The following is a 25,611-nucleotide window of genomic DNA, read 5'->3' as shown; positions in this document are numbered from 1 at the left end:
GCTGCTTTATTTAGCCTCTGCGGCAAGGCAGGCGCTGGGTTCCTGTATCCCTGTGTTCCACAGGGCTTGGAATGGGGCTGGGATGTGCTCAGCAGGACCTGCTCGTCCTCCTCAGCACCGCAGCAATGGGGCCGTGTCCCGCTCGTGCCTCCCCACGGCCCTAAAATGTTTTGTGTGTTTGGATAAATGAGCCAAAGGGCGGCTTTGCTTGGTTATCCCCCCGTGTTTAACTGCAGGCTGGGTGTTTCCAGAGGGAGTTTTTGGGGGAAAAAGAGGTTTCTGGCTGGAATGACAGGCCCTGCTTGCACAGGGTGCTCCCCGTGCCCTCAGCGGTGGCACCAGTGGCTTTGCAAGGATTTGAGCGGGAGGTGTGGGGTAGAAACCCTCTCCCAGTTCCACCTGGCGTGGACAGGAGCACGAGAGTGAGCCCAAAACCCAAGGGATTCCCAGCCCCAGCTCTGCGGAAAGCCAGGTTGTTTTTTTCCATGAGGAGAACGTTGGATTCCCAGCGCCGGTACCGTGCACTCCCATAATGTAATTACCCAGCACGATCTGTTGAGCTGCAAGCAGATTTTCAGCAAGGAGTGTCAGGGTGTTCACAGCAGAGCTGCTCTTTATTTAGGGCTGGGAACAAGCGGCTCCTCTCTCCCAGAGCCTCGTAGAGACTGTGGGGGCCGAGGCGGCCTCGCAGGTCAGCCCGAGAAACGCCTTTAGGCAGTTAAAAGCGAGGAATAAATAACTACTCCAAAAACAATCTCGGCAGATGGCACTTGTGAAGGAGGAACGGCTCGGAGATGCTTTGCTGCTAATTTATGGTGCTGCTGCTGTTGCTATTCCGGGCCCGGGTCACCTATGGAGAGGGATCCGCGTGTGCATCAGCTCCACGGGGTGGCCAGGCCTCACACGAGTGAGCCCCACTCACCTTCATCCAGCTGCTGGGGTGTCAGTGGGGGATTTAATGGGGACGGGGGTTAATTCTGCTCCTGCCTCAGCCTGAATCCTAAGAACCGGTTTAATGTGCCACTGGCACAGCCAGGGCTGGGGATACTGGGATGGGTGTGGGGGGTCCCCTATTCAGGGGTGTTTGCACCCCCCCAGAGGACATGTGGGTCCTTTCCCCGCGTGGGAGATCGTAGAAGCCCAGGGTTGTTTGGATTAGAAGAGACCTTAAAAAACATCTCGTTCCACGCCCTGCCACAGGCAGGGACACCTTCCACACTATCCCAGGTTTCTCCAAGCCCTGTCCAAGCCAGGCCTCGGACACTTCCAGGGATCCAGGGGCAGCCACAGCTTCTCTGGGCACCCTGTGCCAGGGCCTGCCCACCCTCACAGGAAAGAATTTCTCCCTCATATCCAACCTAACCCCGTCCTTTGGCAGTGGGAAACCATTCCCCCTTATCCAAACTCCCTCTCCAGTTCTCTTGGAGCCCCACTGGAAGGGGCTCTAAGGTCAATCCAAGCTGAACACCCGCAGCTCTCCCAGCCCTCCAGAGCAGAAGTTCCCCACCCTTCGGAGCATCCCCAGCCCCCTCCTGCCCCGCTCCCCGAGGTGCCCGCAGGAGGATGCTCAGCTCCGCTCCCGGGCACCTCCGGGCGGCTCCAGTCCCGCAGGGACGGTGCCCGTGTGCCCTCCCGGGGGATGCTCAGGCTCTCCCCAGAACCTTTCGGGAGCACCGTGGCGGCGGCTGCCGGGCTCCCCCCGTCTCCTCCGGGGCCAACACTCGGCTCTGCCGCCCGGGACCACCCCGTTCCCGAGCCCATTCCCCGCTGTCCCGGGCACGGCGCCGGGGCGGGAGGCGGTGCCGGTGCCGCTCGGGGCGGTGCGGGGCGGCCCGGGAAGGGGCGGGGGCGGCGGGATGGGCTGGGCCGGGTTGGGCACGGCTCGGCACGGCTCGGCACGGCGGGGTTCGGCACGGCACGGCTCGGCACGGCTCGGCACGGCTGGCAGGCAGCGCGCTCCCGCAGCCGCAGGTAGGTGCGTGCCCGGCGCCCCGCGCCGCGCTCCCGGCTCGGCTCAGCCCGCCTCGGCTCAGCCCGGTTCCGCTCGCTTCGGCTCGCTTCGGCTCGCTCCGGCTCAGCCCGGTCCGGCTCGGCTCGCCCCCGCGGGGCCGTGCCGCGGGTGGGCCCGACGCGGCCGCTTGTTGCGCTCGGGGGCGAGTTGGAGCCGGAGCGGTGCGAGCGGCCCCGGCTGCAGGAATGCGAGTCATTTCCTCCGCCCGCCCGCGGGAGCTGCGGCTCCGCCGGAACCCCCCCACGGCCCCCCGACGGCCGCGACACGGCCACGACACGGCCGCGACACGGCCACGGCCGCCCCGGACCCGCTCCGGTGCAGGGAGCGCTCCAGGGACGCGCTCGCCCACGGGACCCCTCGCCCCTGGGTCGCCCACGGGTCCCCAAATCTGCGGGACCTCTTGCCTCTGGGGCGCACTCGCCCGCAGATCTCCTCGCCCCTTGGTCACCTTCCTCGCCCTCGGTCACCCGTGGGCCACCTTGTCCCCCTCACCCCCAGGTCTTCGTCACCCTTGGGACCCTTGTCCCTGGGTGATGCTCACCCCCAGGTCCCCTCGCCCATGGGACCCCCCTTGCTTTCAGGTCACACTCACCCACAGGTCCTCTCACCCGTGGGTCGCCATCACCCGTGAGTCCCCTCACTCCCGGTGCCCGTGGGGCCCCTTGTCCCTGGGTTACACTCACCCACGGGTCGCTTCACCCATGACACCCCGTGCTCATGGGTGACACTCACCCCCAGGTCTCCTCGCCCACAGGTCCCCTCATTCCTGGTTCACAGGTGCCCACGGGTCCCTTTGTCCCTGGGTCACACTTGCCCTCTCGCCCCTGGGTCTCACCCACAGGGCTCCCGTGTCCCCCAGCTGTCCTCTTCCCCAGTGGGTCCCCTCACCCCTGGGTCCTCTGTGCCAGCTCTTTCCCTTGGGTTGTGGTGGCCCACAGGTCCCCTCGGCTGTGGTCCCCATCATCTCGTGGTTCCCATACCTGTGGTCCCCTCATCCATGGATCCTCCTGTTTCTGGGTCACAGCCACCTGTGGGACCCCGTTGTCCCACGGGTGCCCCCCACCCACCCCGTGGAGGTGCTGGCGGTGCCAGCTGGTCCCTGCTGATGGCACTGATGGCCCTCTCCGCATTTCCCACCGGGAATGTGTACCCCTGACCCGCTGTGGAAGCAGCCGGGATAAATCCATGCAGCTCCTAAGCCGGGCTTTATCTGACCCGGTGCCCTCGTGGCAGTGGGGAAATTGGGGCTGAGCTTTCCCAGGGCCGTCCTTGGTGCTCCTGTGTCCTTTGGCTCTCCCGTGGGAGTGAGGCGCATCCCGATCCTGCCATGCCCTGGCCCCCTTCGCTGCCATCTCCCATTCCTGCATCATTCTTTCCTCCTCGTGGCCAGTGCCTTTCTGGCCATCAGGATGTTTTTCCCCTCTAAGCCAAACTCTGCTTTTCCAGAGATGCTTCCGCGTGGCACTGACGGAGCTTTGCTGCTCTGCCTAATTCTGGGCTGGTTTGTGTTGGTGTTTTTCCACAGGGCTCGCTCTCCCTCTCCGAATCTTGGATAGAGCTGGGATTAATTCGAGCTCTCTTGCCTGAAAGAGATGTTCCGTTTAAAATTCCCAATCCCGAAGGCAGATTGGAGTTTGGTTCTAGGTACTGGATTTTTTACTCTCGGTTTTTAAAGGGGTTTCTTTTTTTTTCTTTTTTTTTTTTTTTTTTTTAACTGGGTTTATTCAGGCTCTTTAAACCCCGAGTCTGTAAGCAATTATTCCATTACATGAAAGTCAGGACGCTGAGAAGGATTAATTCAGACCAGATGTAAAAATAAATGGGAATTTGAAATTAAGATGATGTCAGTTCCCTCCTGCTAAAAAAAAACAAAAACCCGGCAGCCTTTGGACTCCAGATGGAGTATACAAACCATGGCGCTGGTTAAAATATCTGCCTGCTCCTTAATTGAGTTTTATGCTGCTTTTTTTTCCCCCCTTGTCTGAAAAGCGGGCTTGGGATAGTTTTTCCCAAAAATCTTTCCCTGATTGTGGCCGGGGCAGGGAAGTTGATGGAGGCTGTGGCGTGGCCAAGGAGCTTTCCCAGCTGGAAAACTGGAGAGCGGCGCTGCTGAGGGAAGACAAATCTCCCTCTGCCCGACCCAGGATTAAAAAAAATCAGGAACTTGGTTTGGCTTTGTTTTGCTGGATTTGGAGCTGGAGGCGAGGACGCCACAGAGGGCAGCAGGAGCTCGGGATAGTCCAAGCACGGACTTGAATATTTTGGCATGAAATGGAGCTGGTTTTTGGGTTCTTGTGTGTCTGCAGAGCACTTTGCATCCTATTTTTTTTCCCCCTCCGTGTGCAGCAAGCACTGCACGTTCCCCAGAGTGGGAATGGGTTTGGGCAGCAACCCCATGCCTGTGAGTGGGATATTGGGAATGGGGCTCTCCAAAAGTGCCTCCTGCTGGGGAAGAAGGGTTTGCCCAGGGTCAGAGCATCTTGGAGGTGTGTTGTTACAGAAAATTACATAAATATTCATCATTGCGTGTTATTAATATTAATGTTTATGTGACATTATTAATTATATAATATCATCTTGTTAATTAAATTGAAAATATGACTTTAATTTCTAACTCGGGAGCTCCGTGGTTTGGAGACTCAGGGCTGTGCTTTCTGCAGTGCAGGGATTCGGGATGGGGACTCTGGCCCTTGGGGCTGCTTTGTGGTCCAGGGATCCCACAGCCAAATCCCGAGGGATTTCTGGCAGCCGCTGCTGGTGTGGGCTGCAGCCTGCCCACGGAGAGGGGAGCAAAGGCAATGCTCCACATCCATGTGCAGCCTTGGGAGTGATGCCTGTCATCCTGGGAGTGGGATCAGAGCTCTGAGAGGTTTGGGCTTGTTGGTGCTGGGGGATGGTTTCCTAAAATGCCTGGGAATGCCATGGGACAGGCTCTGGAGCTGGGTGGGAGAGCTGGGCTGCCCTGAGCACAACTCTCTCCAACCCAGTCCTGATATTGTTCTAATCTCAAAAGCTCAGGCAAAGTTTCCTGGAAGGAAATCTGATGGAAGGGGCTGGTTCTGGAGCAGAGGAGGGAAAAGGAAGAGCAGGAATTGTCCCTCCCCTCCCTGGAGCCCTTGCCAGCAGAAATCCATCTCTGTGTCCATCCCTGGTGGAGGCAGGGATGCTTTATTTATATTTTAGTGCTCCAAAGTCAGGGAATGAAGAGGCCTGGGGTGGCTCTGCTGTGGCTTGGATGGAAAATCAGTGCTTCCAGGCTGGATTCTGCTCCGTGCATGACAAGATAGGCAGGGGAGCAGTTTCCTGAGCTGCCTGGCTCATCCCACGAAATGTCATGTCCGATGGGGCTCATCCCTAAGCAGGAGGGGACATCATCCCATTTTTAGGATGATCCACATGGCTCAGCCACCCCTGCCCAGCGCTGTTGTCCCACTGCAGTAGCCAAGGGGGAGGAGGATGAGGAAGAGGAAGAATGCTGAAGAGGTGGAGACAGGCGAGCTCCTGGAGGGCTTTTCCTTGGAGAGGCTTTTTGGATACCCCCAGCACTCGGAGGCATCTGCTGGGGCTGGTGGGGGCTGGCCCCCGGCTGCCCAGGCTGAGTTTCCAGCATCCAAATAGCTTTTGTGGCGGATGAAGTAATGGAATATTTATAACTGAGTCCTTTTTCCCAGTGAAGGTCTCTTTCATCTGCCTCTCTTCATTAGGAGGAAACTGTTGAGTTCATGAAGAATTGGAGACGATTTTAATTACGGGGCAACCGCAAGCAGGAATTAATCTGGCTTTTGGGTTCGGAGAAGCTGCGTTGAGGGACGGCCCTAAAACTTGTAATAACAGCTCTGTGCGTACCTGTGCCTGTGATGTGGGGTGAGACCCACTCCAGACTCTTCAAAACAAGAAATTCCTGCCCCGTGAATTCATCTTCCCGTCTCGCCCCGCGCTCTGGGCAGCCTCTGGCTGCGGGATGGCCCCTGCCTACGTGTGGGTCCTGGGCTGGATCCCTTCCCTCGCCCCTGGGGTGCTTCAGGAGGGCTGGAACAATAGCCTGGCAGTGGGTTGGAATCAGGGAATCGTGGAGTAATTTAAGTTGGAAAAGACCTCTAGGGTTGTGATCAACCATTCCCCCAGGACTGCCAAGGCCACCACTAACCCATGTGTCCCAAAGTGCCACAGCCACACGGCTGTTAAATTCCTCCAGGGATGGAGATGTCCGATAGGGCTGAATGTTTTTTTGAACAGTGGATATTTTGGGCAAGGAAGGATGGATTCGGTTGATGGAGAAATGCACAGGATCTGCCTGGAGGTTCTGGATCGTGGCTGGGTTCAGCTGGGATGGGGCACTGGGATGTCTGGTGGATACCACAGAGGGACAAACCTGACCCGAACCCACGGGGATGGAGACTCATCCGCTTCCTTTCAATCCATTTAAATCCACGGAGAGGGAAAAATGCTGCGCATCCGCCCAGCCTCGCTTCACGTGCCCGGAATCTGGAAGAAAACCCCACCTCAGCCAGCAAGTTCAAGCGATGTTCAATCCCCACCCTGGAATTATATCCAAATTTCTGTTTCTGACGAGAGCCTGCTCCAGCCACCTCCATCTGAACCGATCCCAGGCTCTGCCTGCCCTCGGATGTGTTTGCAGGACCCCGGGATGAACAAATCCCTCGCCGAGTCAGCAGCGCCAGCCCCGGCTGCTTTCCCCAGGTTTTTTTGCGGGATGTTTTCTTTGCAGCGGAGCTTTGCGACGGGATTTATCCCGTGGCATCAGCGCCGGGGAGGGAGACAATATTCCAGCAGCCTGGGCCTGGAAAACACAGTGGATCGAGGAATTTTCTCGGCAGGGCTCCGGAGTCACGAGTGGTTTGCAGTGCCTTCCTGTGCAGTTTTAATGCTCTTTTCCCCATAGCAGGGAAAACATGGCTGGAAAACCTGGATCTCCTCACTCTGCTGATCCATGCCCAAGTCGTCATTCCCAGTGTTTGTTCCAGCTGACTTTGGAATTGGAAAAGGGATGGAAAACCCTTTGGAAGACTGCTCAGCGTGGAGCTTCCTGCCTGGACCGTGGGGTGATCTTTGTCATCCCCTCTGCTGTGGGGAAATCCAGGGGGGCTCTCCCTCCAATCCAGGATCTTTCCAGCTTGGAGCCAGGAAGGTTGGGCTAGATCTTTAAAAGTCCTTTCCAACCTAAACCATTCCATGCTTCCATGTTTGTGCCTCCTATCAACACTTCCTCCGGAGCAGCAGGGACTCGGCGAGGGCAGCCGCGCGGGGTCCCGAGGAATCAAAGCCGACATTGTCGGAATGAGCAGCAGATGCTTGGAAAGAATTTCCCGGCGTCTGGCCGGGGCTGCTGCAGGCACAGCACCCTGGAAAGGGCTTTGTGTGTCCCCTCGCTGGATCCCTGCCGCTCCCAGGGCTGGCAGAGCCCCCGGGAAGCACCTGGAGCTGAGGGGATCTCCACAGGGACCGTCCCTGTGTGGTGGGCTGGTGGAATGTTCCCCTTCAGCAGCAGGAACTGGGATGTTTTCTGTACAAATACCAAAATACACAGTTTGGGGTTGGGTTTTTTTTTTTTTTCCCTCCGAAGTCCGTGCTCTGCTGACGCCAGCTCGCTGTGGTTTAATCCCCGCTGCTCTGGGACCAATCCAGGCTGCGGGAGGAGGAGGAGGAAATGCAGTGACTGGTGTGGGGATGAGCAGCCCCAGAATGCCAGAGAATGACAGGACAAGAAGGGATGGTTTTAAACGGGCAGAGGGCAGGGTTAGATGGGATATTGGGAAGGAATTCTTGGCTGTGAGGGAGGAGAGGCCTTGGCACAGACTGCCCAGAGAAGCTGTGGCTGCCCCATCCATGGAAGTTTTCCATGTTGGACAGAGTCTGGAGCAACCTGGGATAGTGGAAGGTGTTCCTGGCCATGTGGTGATGGATTCTCCAGTAGCTCAGCAGTGGGTGCTGCCCGTGGCTGGAATTTTGAGCCGACTGCGCCCACGGAGCTGCCATGAGAAGAAGCTCTCGTGCACCACTGGGGCTTGAGGAGCCCTCTGGGTGGGAAGAGGACACGGAGGGTGCTGGAGGAGTCCCGGGACACGGCCCCTCCCCAGCCCGGCCCGCACAAGTCACATCACGCCGGTGCCCGGGAGCTGCCGGGCCAGGACGTGCCAAATTCCTTCAGCCCCATCCTGTGCTGGATTTTTAATGAGCCCTGAAACCAACCCGGCCATGGCTCCCATCGGGATCTGCCACGGTGCTGAGCACAGCCTCAGAGCATGGACACCACGGAGAGGAGCCAGGCACGGCCACGGTGCAGAGCTGCGGTGCAGGGGGCACTGCATGGATGTGCTCCAACTCAATGCATGGATGCCACAATGCGTGGGTGCAATGTGTAGGTGCAGTGCATGGTCAGGATGCACATCTGTGCTGCACGGATGCGATGCATGGATGCCATGAGGTTCCAACACGATTTATGGATACCACAATGAAGTGCTGCCAGGATGCACTGCTGCAATGCGCAGGTGCACTGCATGGATGTCATGAGGCTCTAACTCAGTGCATGGATGCCACAATGCAGCGCTGAAATGCACAGATGCCATGATGCACTGATGCAATGCACAGGTGCACTGCACTGATGCCATAATGTTCCAACCAATGCACGGATGCCACAATGCATGGGTGCAATGCATAGGTGGAGTGCATGGTCAGGATGCACATCTGTGCTGCACGGATGCAATGCATGGATGCCATGACGTTCCAACACAATTTATGGATACCGCAATGCGCTGTTGCAATGCACAGATGCACTGCATGGATGTCCTGAGGCTCCAACTCAGTGCATGGATGCCACAATGCAGTGCTGCCATGCACAGATGCCATGATGCACTGCTGCAATGCACAGGTGCACTGCACGGATGCCACGAGGTTCCAACTCAATGCACGGATGCCACAATGCGTGGGTGCGATGCGTAGGTGCAATGCCTGGCCAGGATGCATGTCTGTGCTGCACCATGATGTTCCAGGTCAATGCATGGATGCCAAAATGCATGGATGCAGTGGAAGCTCCATGACGGACACAGATGCAACACAGAGAATCCATGACGTACCTCCACGATGCACGGATGCAATGTGTGGGTGCAATGCACGGCCAGGACGCAGGGTGCAATGCATGGATACAATGCACGGCCACAATGCACCGTCCCAAGGCATGAACGCGATGCATGGATATAACGCAAATTTGAAATCCACGGATGCCACGCACAGAATCCACAATGCACCGACACGACCTCGGTGCTGCAGTCCCAGAGTGCCCTGGCCATGGGAAAGCATCGCCTCTGGATTTCCCAACTTCTGCCAAACCTCAGGATGCACCAACAACAAGTCACCTCGGGGCATTTTTCCCCGTGCTGCTGCACAAATACGTGAATTCCAGGCTTTCGGAAGCCAAAGGCGCTTTCACTTAGGCCAGAGCAAATATTTGGTGACAAGGGAGACACTCTGCTGTCTGGGTGCCAGTGTAAATCTGGGGTAGGAAAAGGCTGAACTAGGTCAGAGTTTAAAGTCCATCCTCATGGTGTCACGTGGGAATTGGTGTCCTTGTGGATGGTGGGGTAAAAAATGCTTTGGGAATATTCACCCCGCGGAAATGAGAATTTCCTGGGGTCGGTGTTAGGATGGATTTGATGGCTCTGAACGGCAGTTCCAAGCTGCAAATCCCTGTTAGTGCTTGGATTGTTTTATTTCACCCCAGTGAAGGGTCAGAACTGGGGGGAAGGATGTTGGAAGGGATCCCCTTTTGGGACCCTACAGCATTTCCTTGCCTTTCCATGACTGGCAGGGAAACCTCCTGCTTCCAGCACCGCTCCTTGCTGGCCCAACCGGGTTATTCCCAATGGATAAACTTCTATTTATTTTAATTACGCCAGAAAAGCCTTTCCCGAGGTTTTTCTGAATCCGAGCTGGGAGAATCAAACTGCTGGTTCAAGTTTTTGGGGCTGGGCCAAAACCCATGGGGTTGGCTGTGGTGGGATGTGCTCAGGGGTTTTGGGGGACACTCCAACTGTGGGTTTGTTATCTTCTTTTCTTCTCTTAGAGCTGGGATTAAATGCTCGGGACATGCAGTTTTCATGTTCAGACTCAGATGTTTATTAATTCTTACCTATGTTAGAGTCTCAAAAGTTGTGAGTTCTAGCTAACAGGGTGAAAAATGGCTCTGTCTCTAACTCTTTCCAAGGTCTTTTAAGCACAAATGGACCAATTATGAGATGACACCTAATTTATTTTTGCTTTGAACCCAATAACCAACCACCCGTGGCCCGCAATGAGGATTTTTCTACCCAATTACAAAAAACCACCCAGACCCATGGAGAAGAAGGTGAAAGGAGAACTTAGCCTACACCCTAAATCCTCCATCTTGCTTTATATATATTACTATAGTCTAAAGCCTTAAATTCTAAATTTTGCACCCTGTGACATCACACCCTTCTATCCAAACCCCACACCCACAATCCCAGCGCTGTCCCTCAATTTTGGGAGCCTTTTCCACAGCCTCAGGTCAAACGCAGTGTTTGCTTGAGGGTCAGTGCCTTTTAGCACAGAAAGCCTAAAATTCTCAGCTTCCAGGGTTCCAATGAGCCCACACCCTGTGGGGAGGTGCTGGTGGGTGGGAAGGACGGGGGATGCAGATGGGGAGCTGGGAATGCCGTGCCCAGGGTTCATCCCGCTTTTTTTTTTCCCCCTCGCAGGGATGGCACCCGCGGAGCCCGAGGCCGCCCCGGCCCGCCGCTGAGGTGCCCCCCAGCAGCCACCCCGAGCCCCCTGCCCAGAGCACGATGAACAAGCTGCCTTTCCACAACAACAGAGTCATGCAGGACCGGCGCAGCGTGTGCATCTTCCTCCCCAACGACGACTCCCTCAACATCATCATCAACGTAAGGAGCCGCCCCTCCTCCCCGAGCGCTGACGTCTCCATCACGCCCTGGGTTTGCTCCTGGGTTTCCTTTGGAGCCTGCCTGGCTGGGGAAATGCACGGGAGTTATTCCCCCTGAAGGTTGTGGTGTTGTTCGGTGCTCTCCTGCACCTCCTTGATGGATGGGAGCAGCGGGGTTTGGGAAGGGGTTTGACATGACACGAGCCCCATCCTGCAGCCCTCACTCCACCAATCCCTTCTGGATGGCACTTCAGCCCCCTCTAACCCAGGGAATAATACAGGAGGGGCTTTGGCTCTGGTTGGGATGGAGCACTGAATGTGAAATCCACACACTTTTTTTTTTTTTTTTTTTTTTTTTTAATTCACCACCACCCAATGTCGCTTTTGAGTCAGGAAAACGTTGAAATTCCTTTCAGAACTTGAAGGGAGCTTATAAAAAAGATGGAGAGAGGTTTGGAAAGAGGCAGATAATGGTAGGATAAGGGGAATGGTTTTACACTTGAAGTGGAAAGATTTAGATTAGATAACAGGAATAAATCCTTGCCTGTGAGAATGGGGAGGCCCTGGCACAGGGTGCCCAGAGAAGCTGTGGCTGTCCCTGGGGATGGGACTTGGAGCAACCTGGGATGGTGGAAGGTGTCCAGGGGGTGGAATGAGACACTGAATATTCTGATTTCTGCCCCCCAAAACATCTCCTCAGTGCTGGGTTCCTCCACCATCCGCTGCTCTCGAGCTGGCCCGTGGTCCTCTGAGCATCCCAGCCCTGGCAGAGCTCTGCTCCTGCATCCCAGGCTTTTGGGGACTCCCCATGGAAAGCTGAGCCCCACAGCCCACCCTATCACCACCCCCATCCTGCTCAGGGTCCTGCTGAGGGCTTTGGTGCTCCCTGCCCAGCTCAGGAGGGCACAGATGCATCCAGGACTCATTTAAGGTTTGTTTGGTTTTTTTTTTTTGAACAGGTGAAGATTTTGTGCCAAGAGTTACTGGTGCAGGTGTGTGACCTCCTGAGGCTGAAGGATTGTCACCTCTTTGGGCTCAGCGTCATCCAGAGTAAGTCAGGGGGGCTTTAGGGGTGAAAATCAACACTTCTGGTGACGAGGAGGTCACTGGTGGGTCCTGGGGGGAGGGAGGCAGGGGACACGTGGGGATGCTGATGCCACCTCTGTCCCTCCCAGACAATGAGCACGTGTACATGGACCTGGCCCAGAAACTCTACAAGTACTGCCCCAAGGAGTGGAAGAAGGAGGCCAGCAAGGTCAGCGGTGAGGTCTTGCATGGAGAGCTGACGGCAGTAAGGCCACCTCTGTCCCCAGCACAGGTCACTTCCAGGACCCGGGAATGCTGCCAAGGGGTGGGGGGGTGGCATTTAGTCAGCGTGGGGCTGGGGGCTGGATCTGCGAAATCACATCCCTGGGGTTGTCACCCTTAAGTGCCCCCGTGTGCCCCAGCTGGGGGTGTGTCCTCCACGCTCCATCCCCGGAGCTCTGGGGTTGTTTTTTTTTCCCCCTCTGATTTTTCTTTTCCTCCCTTGTCCTTCAGCAGAATTTTTGAGGTGCCTTCTCCCAAATTTTAAATTTGATTTGGGTTTTTTCTCCCCTAAGCACCTTTTCATTCCTCTCAGCGCTGAGGGCGTGGTGTCCAGGCTCGAGTGCTGGCGCTGAGCTGGTGGATGATGGTCTGGGCGAGGGAGAGCAGCAGCGAGGTGTTGCAGAACTCCTGGGCTTGTCACACCTGCTTTTTTAAAATCCAAATCCCCTTCATTTCCAGCATTTTGCGTGGAAAAACGGGCGCCAGATTCTTAACTGAGGAACAAAAATCCTCGTCAGTGCCCTGGTTGGCAAAGGGTGGCTGTGACAGACATGACCCCAGGGAGCTGAGGTGAGGGGCTGGGGCGTGACGCTGGGCTGCCCACGGGATTCCTGAAAACCTCCTCCATTCCAGGGGATCGACCAGTTTGGCCCCCCGATGATCATCCACTTCCGAGTGCAGTACTACGTGGAGAACGGGCGGCTCATCAGGTGGGGCCTGCCACGGGCACCTCCCGGGCTTGGGGGGCACCCTGGGGCTGCTGAGCTCACCCCAAAAGCTGGGGCTGTTGGTGTGGCTGGGTGGTTCCTCACAGGGGCAGGTGGGGACACTGCCCCCAGCTAGCGATGACAAAGCCTTTCGGGGGGTGGGGACAACGAGTTGAGGGGTTTAGCACAGCCTGGTTTGAATTTACCTACGGCTGGGTGGGAGCTGCAGCTCCTGCTTTGGGGATAAAATGATCTCCAAGGGTTTGGGGACGCAGTGGCACCCGCGCGGACTTTTTGAGGGGCGTTATTCCGCCTGGCTGGTGAAGTGGGCTGCTGAATTGTAACACACAGGGGGAAGAGGGAGCAAAACCCTTTGGTGACCCTTCCCTGAGGGAGTTCCCGGCCGAGTGTCCCCTGGCTGCTCACCCCTCCCTGTGTCCCCTGTCCCTCCCACAGCGACAGGACGGCTCGGTACTACTACTACTGGCACCTGAGGAAGCAGGTGCTGCACTCCCAGTGTGTGCTGAGGGAAGAGGCTTATTTCCTGCTCACTGCCTTCGCCCTCCAAGCCGACCTGGGGGACTTCAAGAGGAACAAGCACTACGGGAAGTACTTCGAGCCCGAGGCTTATTTCCCTGCCTGGGTAAGATTTCCCGGTGTGATCCATGCTCTGAGCTTGGTGCTGGGGCTGCATCCTGGTGCCTGGGTTAATCCTGGTGGTAAAAAAACAGGGACAGCTGTGGGGATGGAAATAGCTGCAGGTTGGGGTTGGTGTGGGGCCGGTGGGGAATTCCCCGTGAGCTGCAGGGATGATCCTGGGGGATTCTCTGCCCCCAACACCATCAGGTGCAGCCCTTTGGGAACTGGTGGCACAGAATCCCAGAATCCCAGATTGGTTGGGGTTGGAAGGATCTTAAAGGTCATCCAGTCCCACCCCTGCCACGGGCAGGGACATCTTCCAAGGTTGCTCCAAGCTCTGTCCAGCTTGGCCTTGGACACTTCCAGGGATGCAGGGGCAGCCACAGCTGCTCTGGGCACTTTGTACCAGGGCCTCCCCACCCTCCCAGCCAGGAATTCCTTCCCACTATCCCATCCATCCCTGCCCTCTGGCAGTGGGAAGCCATTCCCTGTGTCCTGTCCCTCCATCCCTTCTCCCAAGTCCCTCTCCAGCTCTCTTGGAGCCCCTCCAGGTGCTCAAAGCTCTCCCTGGTGCCTTTTCTTCTCCCTCCCAACCTCTTTCTGGGTTTTGTCCCAAACTCTGCCAGCTTCTCCTTTTTTCCCCCCCACGTCACTGAGCAGCGGTGTCCCTGGGCCCGTGTCCCCAACCATGAAGGGGGTCCCTGCGTGACTCTCCCTGCCCCAGCACAGGTGTCACCGTGGAATGGGCACATGGAGCACACTGCCCTGCAGGAAATTCTGCTGGCAAGAGCTCACTGCCTGCCGTAATTGTTTCATTTTCGCTTGGAGGCCTCTGGAACAAAGCTCCAATTTGCCCTTTTCCCTTGAAACCAGCGCTGCCAGGAGCACCAGGGCCAGCACCCAGCCCTGAGAGCCAGCACAGGGCAGCTGGACAAGCTCCTCTCCTTCCCCCAAACAGGTGGTTGCCAAGAGGGGCAAGGATTACATCCTGAAGCACGTCCCCAACATGCACAAGGACCAGTTTGCCCTGACAGCCTCAGAGGCCCACCTCAAGTACATCAAGGAGGCCGTCAGGCTGGACGACGTGGCCGTGCACTACTACAGGCTGTACAAAGTGAGCCCTGGCCCCCGTGGTTGTTGAGGGGGGGGTCTTAATTTTAGGAATGGGAATTTCTCAGGGAAATACATGCTGGGTTTTTCTCCTGGGAACAAAGTTTGCTGGGAGAGGGTGGGGTGTTTTAATCGAATCTCAGAATGGGTTGGGTTGGAAGGGACCTAAAAGCTCATCCAGTGCCACCCCCTGCCATGGGCAGGGACACCTTCCACTATCCCTGGTTGCTCCAAAGGAGCCTTGGACACTTCCAGGGATCCAGGGGCAGCCACAGCTTCTCTGGGCACCCTCTGTGCCAGGGCCTCACCACCCTCACAGGGAAAATTTCTTCCTCTAATTTAAATCTCTTCTCTTTCAGTTTAAATGCATTTCCCCTTATCCTCTCGCTCTCTGCACACAAAAATGTGCCGATTTTTGATTTGGCACATTAGTCATAGAATGGTGACTAGGGTGATTGTGGGAGGATCCCTGGGCTGAGGTGTGGAGGATTTACCCACTTCATGCTGCAAATGGTGTATTTAAAACCATTTCTTTCCCCCTTAGGACAAAAGGGAAGTGGAGGCCTCCCTGACTCTGGGGCTCACAACACGGGGAATCCAGATTTTCCAGGTGAGTGACTCAATGAAGGTGGTGGCTCAGCTCGGCTCAGCTCCGTGCCCCTAGCAGGATCCTCAGCCATGGCTCCCTCTCCTCTTTTTGCAGAACCTGGATGAGGAAAAGCAGCTGCTCTACGACTTCCCGTGGACAAACGTGGGGAAACTGGTTTTTGTGGTGAGTGCCACCATCTCCACCTGGTGCACTGCTTCCAGCTCCAGGGTCCTCAGCACAGGAAGGACATGGAACTGTTGGAGCAAGTCCACAGAAGGCCTTGGAGATGCTTCAAGGGCTGGAGCACCATTTCCTATGGTGCCAGGCTGGGAGAGATGGGGGTGTACACCTGGAGAGGACAAGGCTCCAGGGAGAGCTCAGAGCCCCTGGCAGGGCCTAAAGGGGCTCCAGAAGAGCTGGAGAGGGACTGGGGACAAGGGATGGAGGGACAGCACACAGGGAATGGCTTCCCACTGCCAGAGAGGAGGGATGGATGGGATATATGGAAGGAATTCCTGGCTGGGAGGGTGGTAAGTCCCTGGCAGAGAGTGCTCAGAGAAGCTGTGGCTGCCCCTGGATCCCTGGAAGTGTCCAAGGTCAGGCTGGATGGGGCTTGGAACAATCTGGGATAGTGAAAGGCGGAAGGGGATTGGACCAGGTGATCTTTAATGTCCTTTTGACCCCAAACCAGTCTGATCCCACGATCCCCAGGCAGGGCATCTCTTGTGCTGGGATGTGGGCGTGGGATGCTTTCGCACAGACCCCAGCAGGCGATCACAACCCGTGGGCTTAACGACGAGCTGCAGCAGGACTGGGTGAGAACTGGAGCATTCTCCTCCTGGGGGCTGATCCCTCCCTTGTCCCACGCAGGGCAAGAAGTTCGAGATCCTGCCGGACGGGCTGCCCTCGGCCCGCAAGCTCATCTACTACACGGGCTGCCCGCTGCGCTCGCGCCACCTCCTGCAGCTGCTGAGCAGCAGCCACCGCCTCTACATGAACCTGCAGCCCGTGCTGCGCCAGGTCCGCAGGCTGGAGGAGAACGAGGGTAGGTGCTCCAGGCCCCAGTCCCTCCCAGACAAGCTCCCTCGGGGTGTTTACACCTCTGGGAGCACCTGGTTCTTGTGCCGGCCCCGTGCCCGCAGCCCCCGCGGCTGTGTAGGGATGGGCATGAGCCCTGCTGCTGTCCCTGCTATCCCAGTTCTGCCCGGAGCTTCAGCACGGCTTTCCCAGTGTCCCTCATCCTTGTGAAAGCAGAAGGTCTTCTTCCTCTTTCCTCTCCTCATCTTGTCTTCCTCATATTCCTCTTTCCCCTATTCCTTGTTTTCTTATTTGTTCTTCTTGTCCCGCTCTTCTTCGTCCTCCTCAACTTGTTCCTCTTTCTCATCCTTTTCATCTTTTTCTTCCTTGTGCGCTTCATCTTCTTCCTTGTTCTCATCTTCATCTTCCTCTTTTGTTTTCCTCTGGTTCACCATCCTCCTCATCCTTTTCTTCTATGTCCTCCTCATCTTCTTCCTCCTTTTCCTCTTCATCATACTCTTCTCTTGTTTTCTTCCTCTTCCTCTTCAGCTTTTTTCTCTTTCTCTCCCTCCTCCTCTTCTTGCTGCTTTCTCGTCTTTCCCATTCTCATCTTCCTTTCTCTTCCTTATGCTCCTCTTTCCTCTCCTCTGCTTCCTCCTTCTCATTTTCTTCCTCCTCCTTCTCATCTTCTTCCTTCTCATCCTCATCTTCCTCCTCATTTACTTTGTTATTTTCCTGCTCCTCCTTATTTTCTCTTTTGTTCTTTGCCTTCTTCCTCTACATCTCTTCCTCCTCCTCTTCTTTCTCCTCCTCTGTTGGAGGAACAGCCTGGAACAGGAGTTTTGGTGCTCCTGCCCCACCTCCCTCAATGCCACCAGGACAGACCCGTCTCCATCTGTGCCACCACCCTGGGCTCGGGTGACAATCCCTCCGTGTGCCGGGGTGTCTCTGCCCTTCCAGGGTTTCTGTGGGAATGATGCTGATCCTGTACCCTCCCTGCAGAGAAGAAGCAATACCGGGAATCCTACATCAGCGACACCCTGGACCTGGACATGGAGCAGCTGGAGAAGCGCTCGCGCGCCAGCGGCAGCAGCGCCGGCAGCATCCGGCACAAGCGGCTGTCCCGGCATTCCACCGCCTCCCACAGCAGCTCCCACACCTCCGGCATCGAGGCTGACCCCAAACCCCGGGAGATGGGGCCCGAGGATGGGTTCCCCGGTGCCGGTGCCCACCGCAAGCTGAAGACCTGCAGCTCCATGACCAGCCACGGCAGCTCCCACACCTCCGGCGTGGAGAGCGGCGGGAAGGACCGGCTGGAGGAGGATTCCCAGGATGACGGTGAGGAGCCGGGCTGGGTTTTCCCAAAGTTGCAGGAGTTGGAGTGTCACAATGGGACACGAAATAAAGATGACTCCAGTCAGAAGGCAGTAGAAATCAGAAGGTTTTATTTACAATTCATCCAGCCCTTTTATAGCACGCTGTGCTAAAAGGCACGTTATTGGTCCATAGGACTGACGCCTCTCCCATTGGCTCGGTAACAGGAATAGCAAACAACACCTGTTGTTGTGGGAAAGGAATATTGTTTACACAAGGTCGTTTTGGGAAAAAGAAAACTGTTGCGAAGTTTCCCTTGGGAAGAGCTCAGCAATTCTCGGGCTCAGAAAATAGCGAGCCTGAAGCTGGAGGAGTTGCTCCGAAGGTGCACGGCTGACTTGTCCTGTCTTCTTGTGCCTGGCAGAAATCGAGATGCTGGTGGACGACCCCCGGGAGCTGGAGCAGGCTGGGGAGATGGAGGTGAGCCCCGACATGTGCGTCTACATCACCGAGGACATGCTGCTGTCCCGCAAGTTCAACGGGCACTCGGGTAAGGTGGTGGCCACTTCTCTTGCCAATCCCCCAGTGCAGGTCACGCCTTTGGGAGCTGGGATGAGATGGTCTTTAAGGTCCTTTCCAAGCCTGGTCGTTCCGTGGTTCTTTGGTGTTTGGCAGAGCGGAGTTAGCCCAAGGTGTCCTTTTGGGGTGCTGGGAAAAACTGTTCACCCGATGGGTTGAAGGAGAGATGGGGTAAAGAAAAGAGGAACGTCTCTCAAGTTGTACCAGGAGAGGTTTGGATTGGATATTTGGGAAAATTTCTTCACTGAAAGGTTTATCCAGCTCTGGCACAGCTGCCCAGAGCAGTGGTGGAGTCCCCATCCCTGAAGGGATTTAAAAAGCGTGTGGTTGTGGCACCTGGGGACACGGGGCAGTGGTGGCCTTGGCAGTGCTGGTGAACAGTTGGGCTCCATGATCTTCTCTGGAACTGTGACCCAGAAAGTCACCTGCGTTTCCAGCTCTGTTCTGGGAGCTACTGGGAGGTCTTTGGGGATGCCAGGCTCCCTGGGGACAGCTTTGGATGCCATTTTGGGGCAGATTTGGGATGCTTTGTAGGTAACGCTGGTAGCAAGCAGAGCTGTTGGGCTGAAGGCACCGCACTGCGCCGAGGGATCCTTTGTCCCCATGGCCAGCAGAAGTGGATCCCAAGAGAGCTGAGCCATCCCAAAACAACCTTTTCCACCCTCCTTTGTGCAGGGCTCATCGTGAAGGAGATCAGCTCCTCCACCTCCAGCTCCTCGGAGACGGTGGTGAAGCTGCGGGGGCAGAGCACCGACTCCTTACCCCAGGTACGGGGTGGGATTGAGGTTTTGGGATTCCCCAACCCCCTGGGCGCATCCTGAGCCTCCTCTTGGCTTTCCCCAGACGACGTGCAGGAAACCCAAGACGTCGACGGACCGGCACAGCCTGAGCCTGGATGACATCAGGCTCTACCAGAAAGACTTCTTGCAGTTGGCCAACCTGTGCCAGGACACGGCGCAGAGCTTCACCTTCGGCTGCGCCCACGGCCTGGACCAGGACGGGCTCTACTGCAACGGCTGCCTGGCCCAGCAGTGCATCAACATCCAGGACACCTTCCCGGTGAAAAGAACCAGCAAGTATTTCTCCTTGGATCTGACCCACGACGAGGTGCCCGAGTTCGTGGTCTGAGCGTGGGGAGGCTCCGACGCCGCCTTCCCCTCCAGCCCTGCCCTGCTCTGCCTGCAAACCATGGGGACCGTGGTGCTGGAGGATTGTCGGGATGAGGGGCGGGATGGGGAATCCCCCGGGCACGGAGTGGATTCCAGAGGAGTCTGTGCCAAACACAAGTTGTCTTATTCCGACTGAGGAGGGAGGAGCACAGCTCAGCTGGAGCCGGCAGAAGCCCACCCGTGTTTTCTTCGAGGTGACCTCTCCCCTCTCCTTGCCCCCAGGTGACTCTGGGGTGGCTGGAAAGTGCCAGACTCTTGTCGTGTTCAAGCCAAGCCAAAGAAATGTAAATAACCCTAAAGGCCAGTATGGGAAGGGAGAATTAAAGCAATAACCAGCCAGGGATCTCCGGGCACGGTGATGTTCCATGGAGGAAGGCATGGCCAGCAGCTCCTGGGGCAGAGCGTGAGCCCAGTTTTTCCAAAAACACGTGCTGGAGGTCAGGCCACAGCAGTCCCAGCCTGGTGGATGATGGCTGGAAGCTCTCAGAGCCATTTGCAATTTGTTTTTTTTTAATCTTTTTCTTTTTTTCTTTTTTTTTTTTTTTTGAGAGCAAAACCCCAAAACCAAAAAAAAAAAAAAAGAAACCCCCCCCCCGCAAAAAAAAAAAAAAGAAATCAAAGGAGGATGGAAGAAAATAAATCCCCTATAAGGATAATGCAATAATGCAAACATTGAATATCTAGAGAATACATATATAAATATATCCAGGTATGTATGTTTATATATGTCTGGATCTCATAGACCCATTTGCATTTTAGTCCTGCTCTGAAACACCTTTTTATACAAAGGATCTGCCTCTCTTCTTTTCACGAATTCTATCAGCAATCCTATTTTTTTTTTCCTAAGCACTAAGGTGAGAAAAGAGACTTTCCTCTCGAGGAGAATGTGCATCCGAACCGCCTTGTCCGTGTGGCTCTTCCCTCTGCATCTCCATTCTCTTTTTCCCAAGGCTTTTCATGCGTCTTTAGGTGTCTTACAGCTGGAATAATTCTGCCAGAGGATGACGGTGACGTGCCAGGAAAATCCAGGGGTGGTTTCGGAGTGTGTCCCAGGGAGGCCAGACAGCCCAGGTGGAATTTTGCAATTGAAGCATTGCAGAGTTAATTTTATCACAGCACAATGCCTTTGTAGTGGATATTTTTAATTAGAGTTTAGCCATTGACAGCCAAAGGTTTGCCATATTTTGATATACCACCGTTTTTGGTTTTTTTTTTGTTTGGTTTTTTTTGGTTTTTTTTTTAAACTGGAAGCTTTTCTTAAAAATAACAAACCAAAAAGAAAAAATTATAATTATTTTATAAATAAGCACAATCTTATTTTTATAAGAAATGTTGGGGGAGGGAGCTGAGAAAGGGGAGCTGGTACCAAAAGAAATGGAGCGTAGCTATAGGCACAGTGCAAAAAAACAAAATAAAATCTCTTGGGATGTTGGGATATGGGAGAGCTGCTGTGGGATTGTGACACAGGCACTGTGTCCCCACCCCAGAGTTTCATCTGGCCCTGCCTGAGGGGTTTTATGGGAAAATGATGTCGATATCCCATGTTGGCAGGGCAGGATGGCGATCCCTAAAGCATCCTAATCTCCCTGGATCCACACAGGGCAGCTGGAAGGATGCTTCCGGAGCTCAGGGCTGTGTGCCCCACTCTGGTTTGGGGGAGACCCCACCAAATACCCCCAAAACCTCTCTTTGGGTGCTGCGTTTGTGACTCCAGCCCCCCATGCACGGCTGGGTTCGCAGTGTGTGCACCAGCAGCGTGAGTTTCCCTGCTGGCACAGGCAGGAAAATTCCCCCAAATTCATCCCCAGCCTCTTTTTCCCCCCTCTGCCAGCCGCTGGGTGCTCTCCCACCCTGCAGAAACACGGAGCTGGAGGGGAAAAAGGGGATAAATTGTGGAAAGAAACGCTCAACACTGCTCAGCAATGGGGAAGGGGGCAGCCCCATCCCATTATCCCGCATCCAAAGCTGGAGTGGAGCGATGGGGGTTGGAGTTGGGCTGATGTTGAGGGCTGTGATGGAGCTTATCCCTACAGACAGCAGCAGTGCCAGGGAGCAGGGGGACAGACACAGAGGTGCCATTTATTCCCAGTTTTTTCCGCAGGTGGCCGGGGGCGGTTCCAGCAGGGCCCGGGGGTGGCCGTGCCCGCCCGCCCTCGGGGCTGTTCCCCCTGCAATAAGGAGCTGTCTGTCTGCGCAAAAATAATCCTTTCTGTGAAAGGATCTTCCCATCGCGGCGATGGGAGAGCCCAGTGACTGTGTTGCAAAAAGGAGAAAAAAAAAAAATAAAAAAATAAAAAATAGAAAGAAAACTCAAGGAAAAATCACGCGAAAAATCCCCGGAGCGAAATTCTTTTGTACCAATGAAGTTTGTTGTGTGCCTTTTGCAGTACGGCTGGACGTGACAATAAAGTGACAGTTGTTTGCAGCACTTTGACTCTTGGAGGTCTAAAACGCTCCCAGGCTTAAGGGAGAGGTGGAATTCGAGGACAATGTCGCATTTAGTGTGTTCTCTGCTCCGGAGAGAGCAGGTTAAGGCAACTCCTGCCTCAGGCAGGGCGGTGGATGGGCTGAACCTTTCAATCCTGATTTTTGGTGATTTTTGTGCAAGTGCCAGCCAGTTCCAACGCTCTGGAGTTGGGCAGAGGCGTGGAGGGAACTCCTGAAATAAGTGGGAGTACGGAGTATCCATAGTAAGGATCCTGATGGGATGCTCAGGGGGGTCCCCAGCCTTCAGAAGCTGTGGGGAATGAAGGGGTGAACCCCTCATTGTGGAGCTGGGGGGGCAGAGCCTGTCCCAGCCCCCCCAGAACCCCAATGCTGCTCCCCACCTCGGGCAGGAGATGGGTGGAACTCGCTGTGTGTGATGAGTGAGTTCCCTTCCATCCCTCTTCCTCCTCTGCTCAGAGCATCCTTAGGGATGGTGGGATGGGGATTTGGGAGCAGCACCCAGGTGAGTTTTCCCCAAGGGAAGAAGCTCCCCAGGGTTGGTTCAGGATGTCATTCCAAGGGGGAATCCTGAGTTGATGTTTTTGGCTGGTACACGTGGATTCTCCGGTGTCTGGTGGAAGGTTTCTGCTGCCTCTCTCCTCTGCAGCGCCCAGGACCACCCTCCCATCTCCCTCTGGTGCTAACTAAACTCAGAACATAATTGGCCAGTTCTTTTCCATGTGATCTTGCCAGGTTTGCTGAGCCTGGCACCTCCTTCCTCCAGCCAAGGAGAACTGTGGAAGGTACCAACGCCCACAACCTTTCCGTGTCCCCATATCCAGTTTCTGGAGCATCTCTTGATCCTCAGTGGATTTATCCTCTCACAGGGAGAGGGTGTGGAATGCCAGGACACAGGGAATGGCTTCCCACTGCCAGAGGGCAGGGCTGGATGGGAGATTGGGAAGGAATTCCTGGCTGGGAGGGTGGGCAGGCCCTGGCACAGGGTGCCCAGAGAAGCTGTGGCTGCCCCTGGTTCCCTGGAAGTGTTCAAGGCCAGGCTGGATGGAGCTTGGAGCAACCTGGGCTAGTGGAAGGTGTCCCTACTTGTGGCAGGGGATGGAATGAGATGAACTTTAAGGTCCCTTCCAACCCAAACCATTCTGGGATTCCATGAAGATGATGGTGACGGTGATGAAGAGCCTGTTTTCCATGGGGAAGCAGCATCAGTAAAGCTTCCAGAGTGGTTTCTCCCAGCACACAGCACTGTCCTGTGGCCCTGTATGCAGCCATGTCCCATTTTAAGGGATGGATCCTGCCTGCCTTTGTCATCCATCCCTTCTTCAAATCCTGGGAGAGGGACAGGGATGGACATGTGGGGCTGTCCCCCTCTGGAGCGTCACTGCCCCCAACCCCCCACTGGCACCTTCAGCATCCACAGTGCCAGGAGCATCCAGTGCCTTTTCCACAGGCTCCAGAAATAATTGTATGTTCCCAACAAATTCCCTTTGTCCTCTAAAAATATCCCCGGGCCCCGGCGAGGCGGGCGCTGACCATCGGCAGGTCCGGAGCCCTAATTGCTGATTTCTGCAGAGATCTGACATTTTTGGGGCGGCAGGGAGGAGCACGAGGGGATGAGCCGCTTCTGGGAGGGGGGCTGCATTGTCTGCTGGCTAAGTATAGCCTCCAGATTTCATCCCTGCCCTATAAAACCCCGGAATTTTCCTAAAACCAGATGGGGAAGGGTTTGTCGTGCCGGCCGGCCCCGTCTGGCAGGGGGTGAGGAGGGGAGGGAACTTTCCCCTCCTCCTGGGCCGTGCTTGGAAAAGGCTAAATGGGAATGAATTTAATGAATCCCCCCCCCCCCCCCCCCCGCTCCCTTTGATGACTTGACCTCCATTCCTGCTTCATCTCAGCACGGGGGAGGTCCCCAGGGGAGGGAAAGGTCCTCGAGTTCCCATCCCGGCGTGTCCCCAGGCACCCAGGCTGGCCTTTTCCCTGGGATGCTCCCTGCTGCTGGCAGCCCTCATGCTGCTCTGCCTTGCCATTCCATGGATTTAAACGCTGAAAAAAAAAAAACAACAACAAAAAAACCAACTGCCCTGGGGCCATCTCTTCTCCATTTCCAAATTCTGCAGCTCCCAGCGCTCTTCCGGGGCAGCCGGAGAAGTCAGAGATTTGGGATTTGTAGGGGCAAATGCCAGTTTTGTGGAGCCAACTGCAAAATGCACGATGAAAAAAAAAAAAAGGGGGGGGGAAATGTTGCAGTGGTATCTTTAATTTGCTAATTAATTTCCCTCTCCCAGCTCTCTCCCGCTGTTGAGCAGGGATGGCTGTGCCTTGGTGGGTGCCTGGCACTGCAGCCTCTTTTCATCCCAAAAACAAGCCCGGCTGGATGTGCCCATCAGCATCGCCCCGGTGAGGCACCAGTGACTAACTGGTGATAATTACAAAAAAAAAAAAAAAAAATCCCCCGCGTGCTGGCGGCTTTTTAGGGAATTTCTGGCACCCTGAAATGATGGCTGGAGGCGACGCCGTTAATTAATGCAGCACCGCAAGTCCCCGGCGCTGTGTCGGGGGTCACTGTGGAGGGGTTTGGAGGGGGGGGGACTCTGCCAGCTCCGTGCTGGGTGACAGGAGGGTTCCAGCTGGGTGCCAGGGCTGCGGGGACAGCCCTGGGTGGGTTTTTTTGGGGATGTCGGGGTGATGTGCCAGGGCTGAGCCCTGGTGCAGGGCAGCGGAGGAAATCAGTCATCGAAGGAAATCAGTCATCGGGGGTTGCTGTGGAAACGGGAGGGGAAACCGAGACCGTGGCAGCCAGCGCGGCTCTGCGGGGCCCGGCCGGGGGAGGGGGGACACTCAGACCCCGTGTCCCCCTCCGTGTCCCCCGCTGTGGCCCCGGGGAGCTCCCGCTGTCACCCTTTCGGGATGTTCCCAAAGGGAGCTGCATCCCGCCGCGCTGCTGCTGCTGCTGCGGGCGCTGGCACGGCTGGTTCGGGCTGGTTTGGGGTTGTTTTGGGATGTTTTGGGGCTGTTTTGGGGGCTGTGTCCCTCCTCAGCTCTGCCCCAGCCGTGCCTGGGGGGGACACAGGAACTTCCTTTCGTAAAATCATGGAATTCCAGAATGGTTTGGGTTGGAAGGGACCTTAAATCCCATCCCGTTCCTTCCCCTGCCATGGGCAGGGACACCTTCCACTGTCCCAGGTTGCTCCAAACCCTGTCCAAGCTGGCCTGGAACAATTCCAGGGATTTGGGGCAACCACAGCTCCTCCACCTTATCCAAACCCGATCAGCTCCCTCACACCACCAAAATCTTCCTCCTGAAATCCCCCCTCCTCCCCAAACCGGGCGTGTGGGCTCATTCAAAATACAAAATACTGAGTGATCCCCCCCGAGCTGTGCCCTAAATGGGAACTTTTGAGTTGGGAAGGGTTTGAGGGACAGGGAGGGGTTTGGGTCAGGGGCATGGGGGCTGTTGGTGAGGGAAGGGTTGGGGGAGGATCCAGGGGTTTGGGGGGGCAAGGAAGGATCCAGGCGTGGGGTGCTTGGAGCAGTGTAGGGAGGGAGAGAGGGCAGGGGTGGGTTTGGGGGGGCTGTGGGTGCAGGGATGGGTGTGTGGGGTTCGGGGGGTGTGATGGGGTGCGGGGGTGGTTTAGGGGTGTGATGGGGGGGGATATGGGGTGCGAGGGGGCGGGTGTAGGAGCTGTGGGGGCAGACGGGTGTGGGGTGCAGGATGGGGGCACAGCTCTGAGGGCTGTGGGGTTGGCACGGAGCGTGTCTGGGGCGCAGGGCCGGGGCGTGGATGGGGCGGACGAGGGACAAGGGGC

General features: G+C 56.0%; 1 protein-coding gene across 4 annotated transcripts; it reads left to right on the top strand.

Moving 5' to 3' along the window:
• The first annotated feature begins 1,876 nt into the window (after nucleotides 1-1,876).
• Nucleotides 1,877-21,788, top strand: FRMD6 (FERM domain containing 6). 4 transcript variants are annotated; one of them, XM_066189142.1, is made up of 15 exons: nucleotides 1,877-1,971; nucleotides 3,537-3,655; nucleotides 10,744-10,929; nucleotides 11,888-11,978; nucleotides 12,104-12,183; nucleotides 12,870-12,946; nucleotides 13,400-13,586; nucleotides 14,541-14,696; nucleotides 15,237-15,302; nucleotides 15,396-15,464; nucleotides 16,152-16,326; nucleotides 17,301-17,636; nucleotides 18,037-18,162; nucleotides 18,867-18,958; nucleotides 19,035-21,788. In XM_066189142.1, the coding sequence occupies exons 3-15, from the start codon at nucleotides 10,831-10,833 to the stop codon at nucleotides 19,317-19,319; spliced, it is 1,839 nt and encodes a 612-aa protein (XP_066045239.1). In that variant the 5' UTR covers nucleotides 1,877-1,971; nucleotides 3,537-3,655; nucleotides 10,744-10,830; the 3' UTR covers nucleotides 19,320-21,788. The 4 variants fall into 4 exon arrangements, with proteins under 4 accessions (XP_066045239.1, XP_066045236.1, XP_066045237.1 ...); XM_066189139.1 differs by having other exon boundaries at nucleotides 12,104-12,246; XM_066189140.1 differs by having other exon boundaries at nucleotides 1,877-1,975; nucleotides 12,104-12,246.
• The last annotated feature ends 3,823 nt before the right edge of the window (nucleotides 21,789-25,611 follow it).

This window comes from Chamaea fasciata, unplaced genomic scaffold (genome assembly GCF_029207755.1).
Source record: "Chamaea fasciata isolate MVZ Bird 193981 ecotype frontalis unplaced genomic scaffold, bChaFas1.0.hap1 SCAF_7, whole genome shotgun sequence".
Taxonomy (NCBI): domain Eukaryota; kingdom Metazoa; phylum Chordata; class Aves; order Passeriformes; family Sylviidae; genus Chamaea; species Chamaea fasciata.
This window is presented reverse-complemented; position numbering and strand designations above follow the sequence as displayed.

What these genes read in the sequence shown, in the direction of transcription:
- FRMD6 (XM_066189141.1), top strand. Translation starts at nt 10,831, where the DNA reads ATGAACAAGCTGCCTTTCCACAACAACAGAGTCATGCAGGACCGGCGC. An exon ending in TGGGCTCAGCGTCATCCAGA is followed by an intron (nt 11,979 to 12,103) that starts GTAAGTCAGGGG and finishes TGTCCCTCCCAG; the next exon opens with ACAATGAGCACGTGTACATG. An exon ending in GGGGAATCCAGATTTTCCAG is followed by an intron (nt 15,303 to 15,395) that starts GTGAGTGACTCA and finishes CTCTTTTTGCAG; the next exon opens with AACCTGGATGAGGAAAAGCA.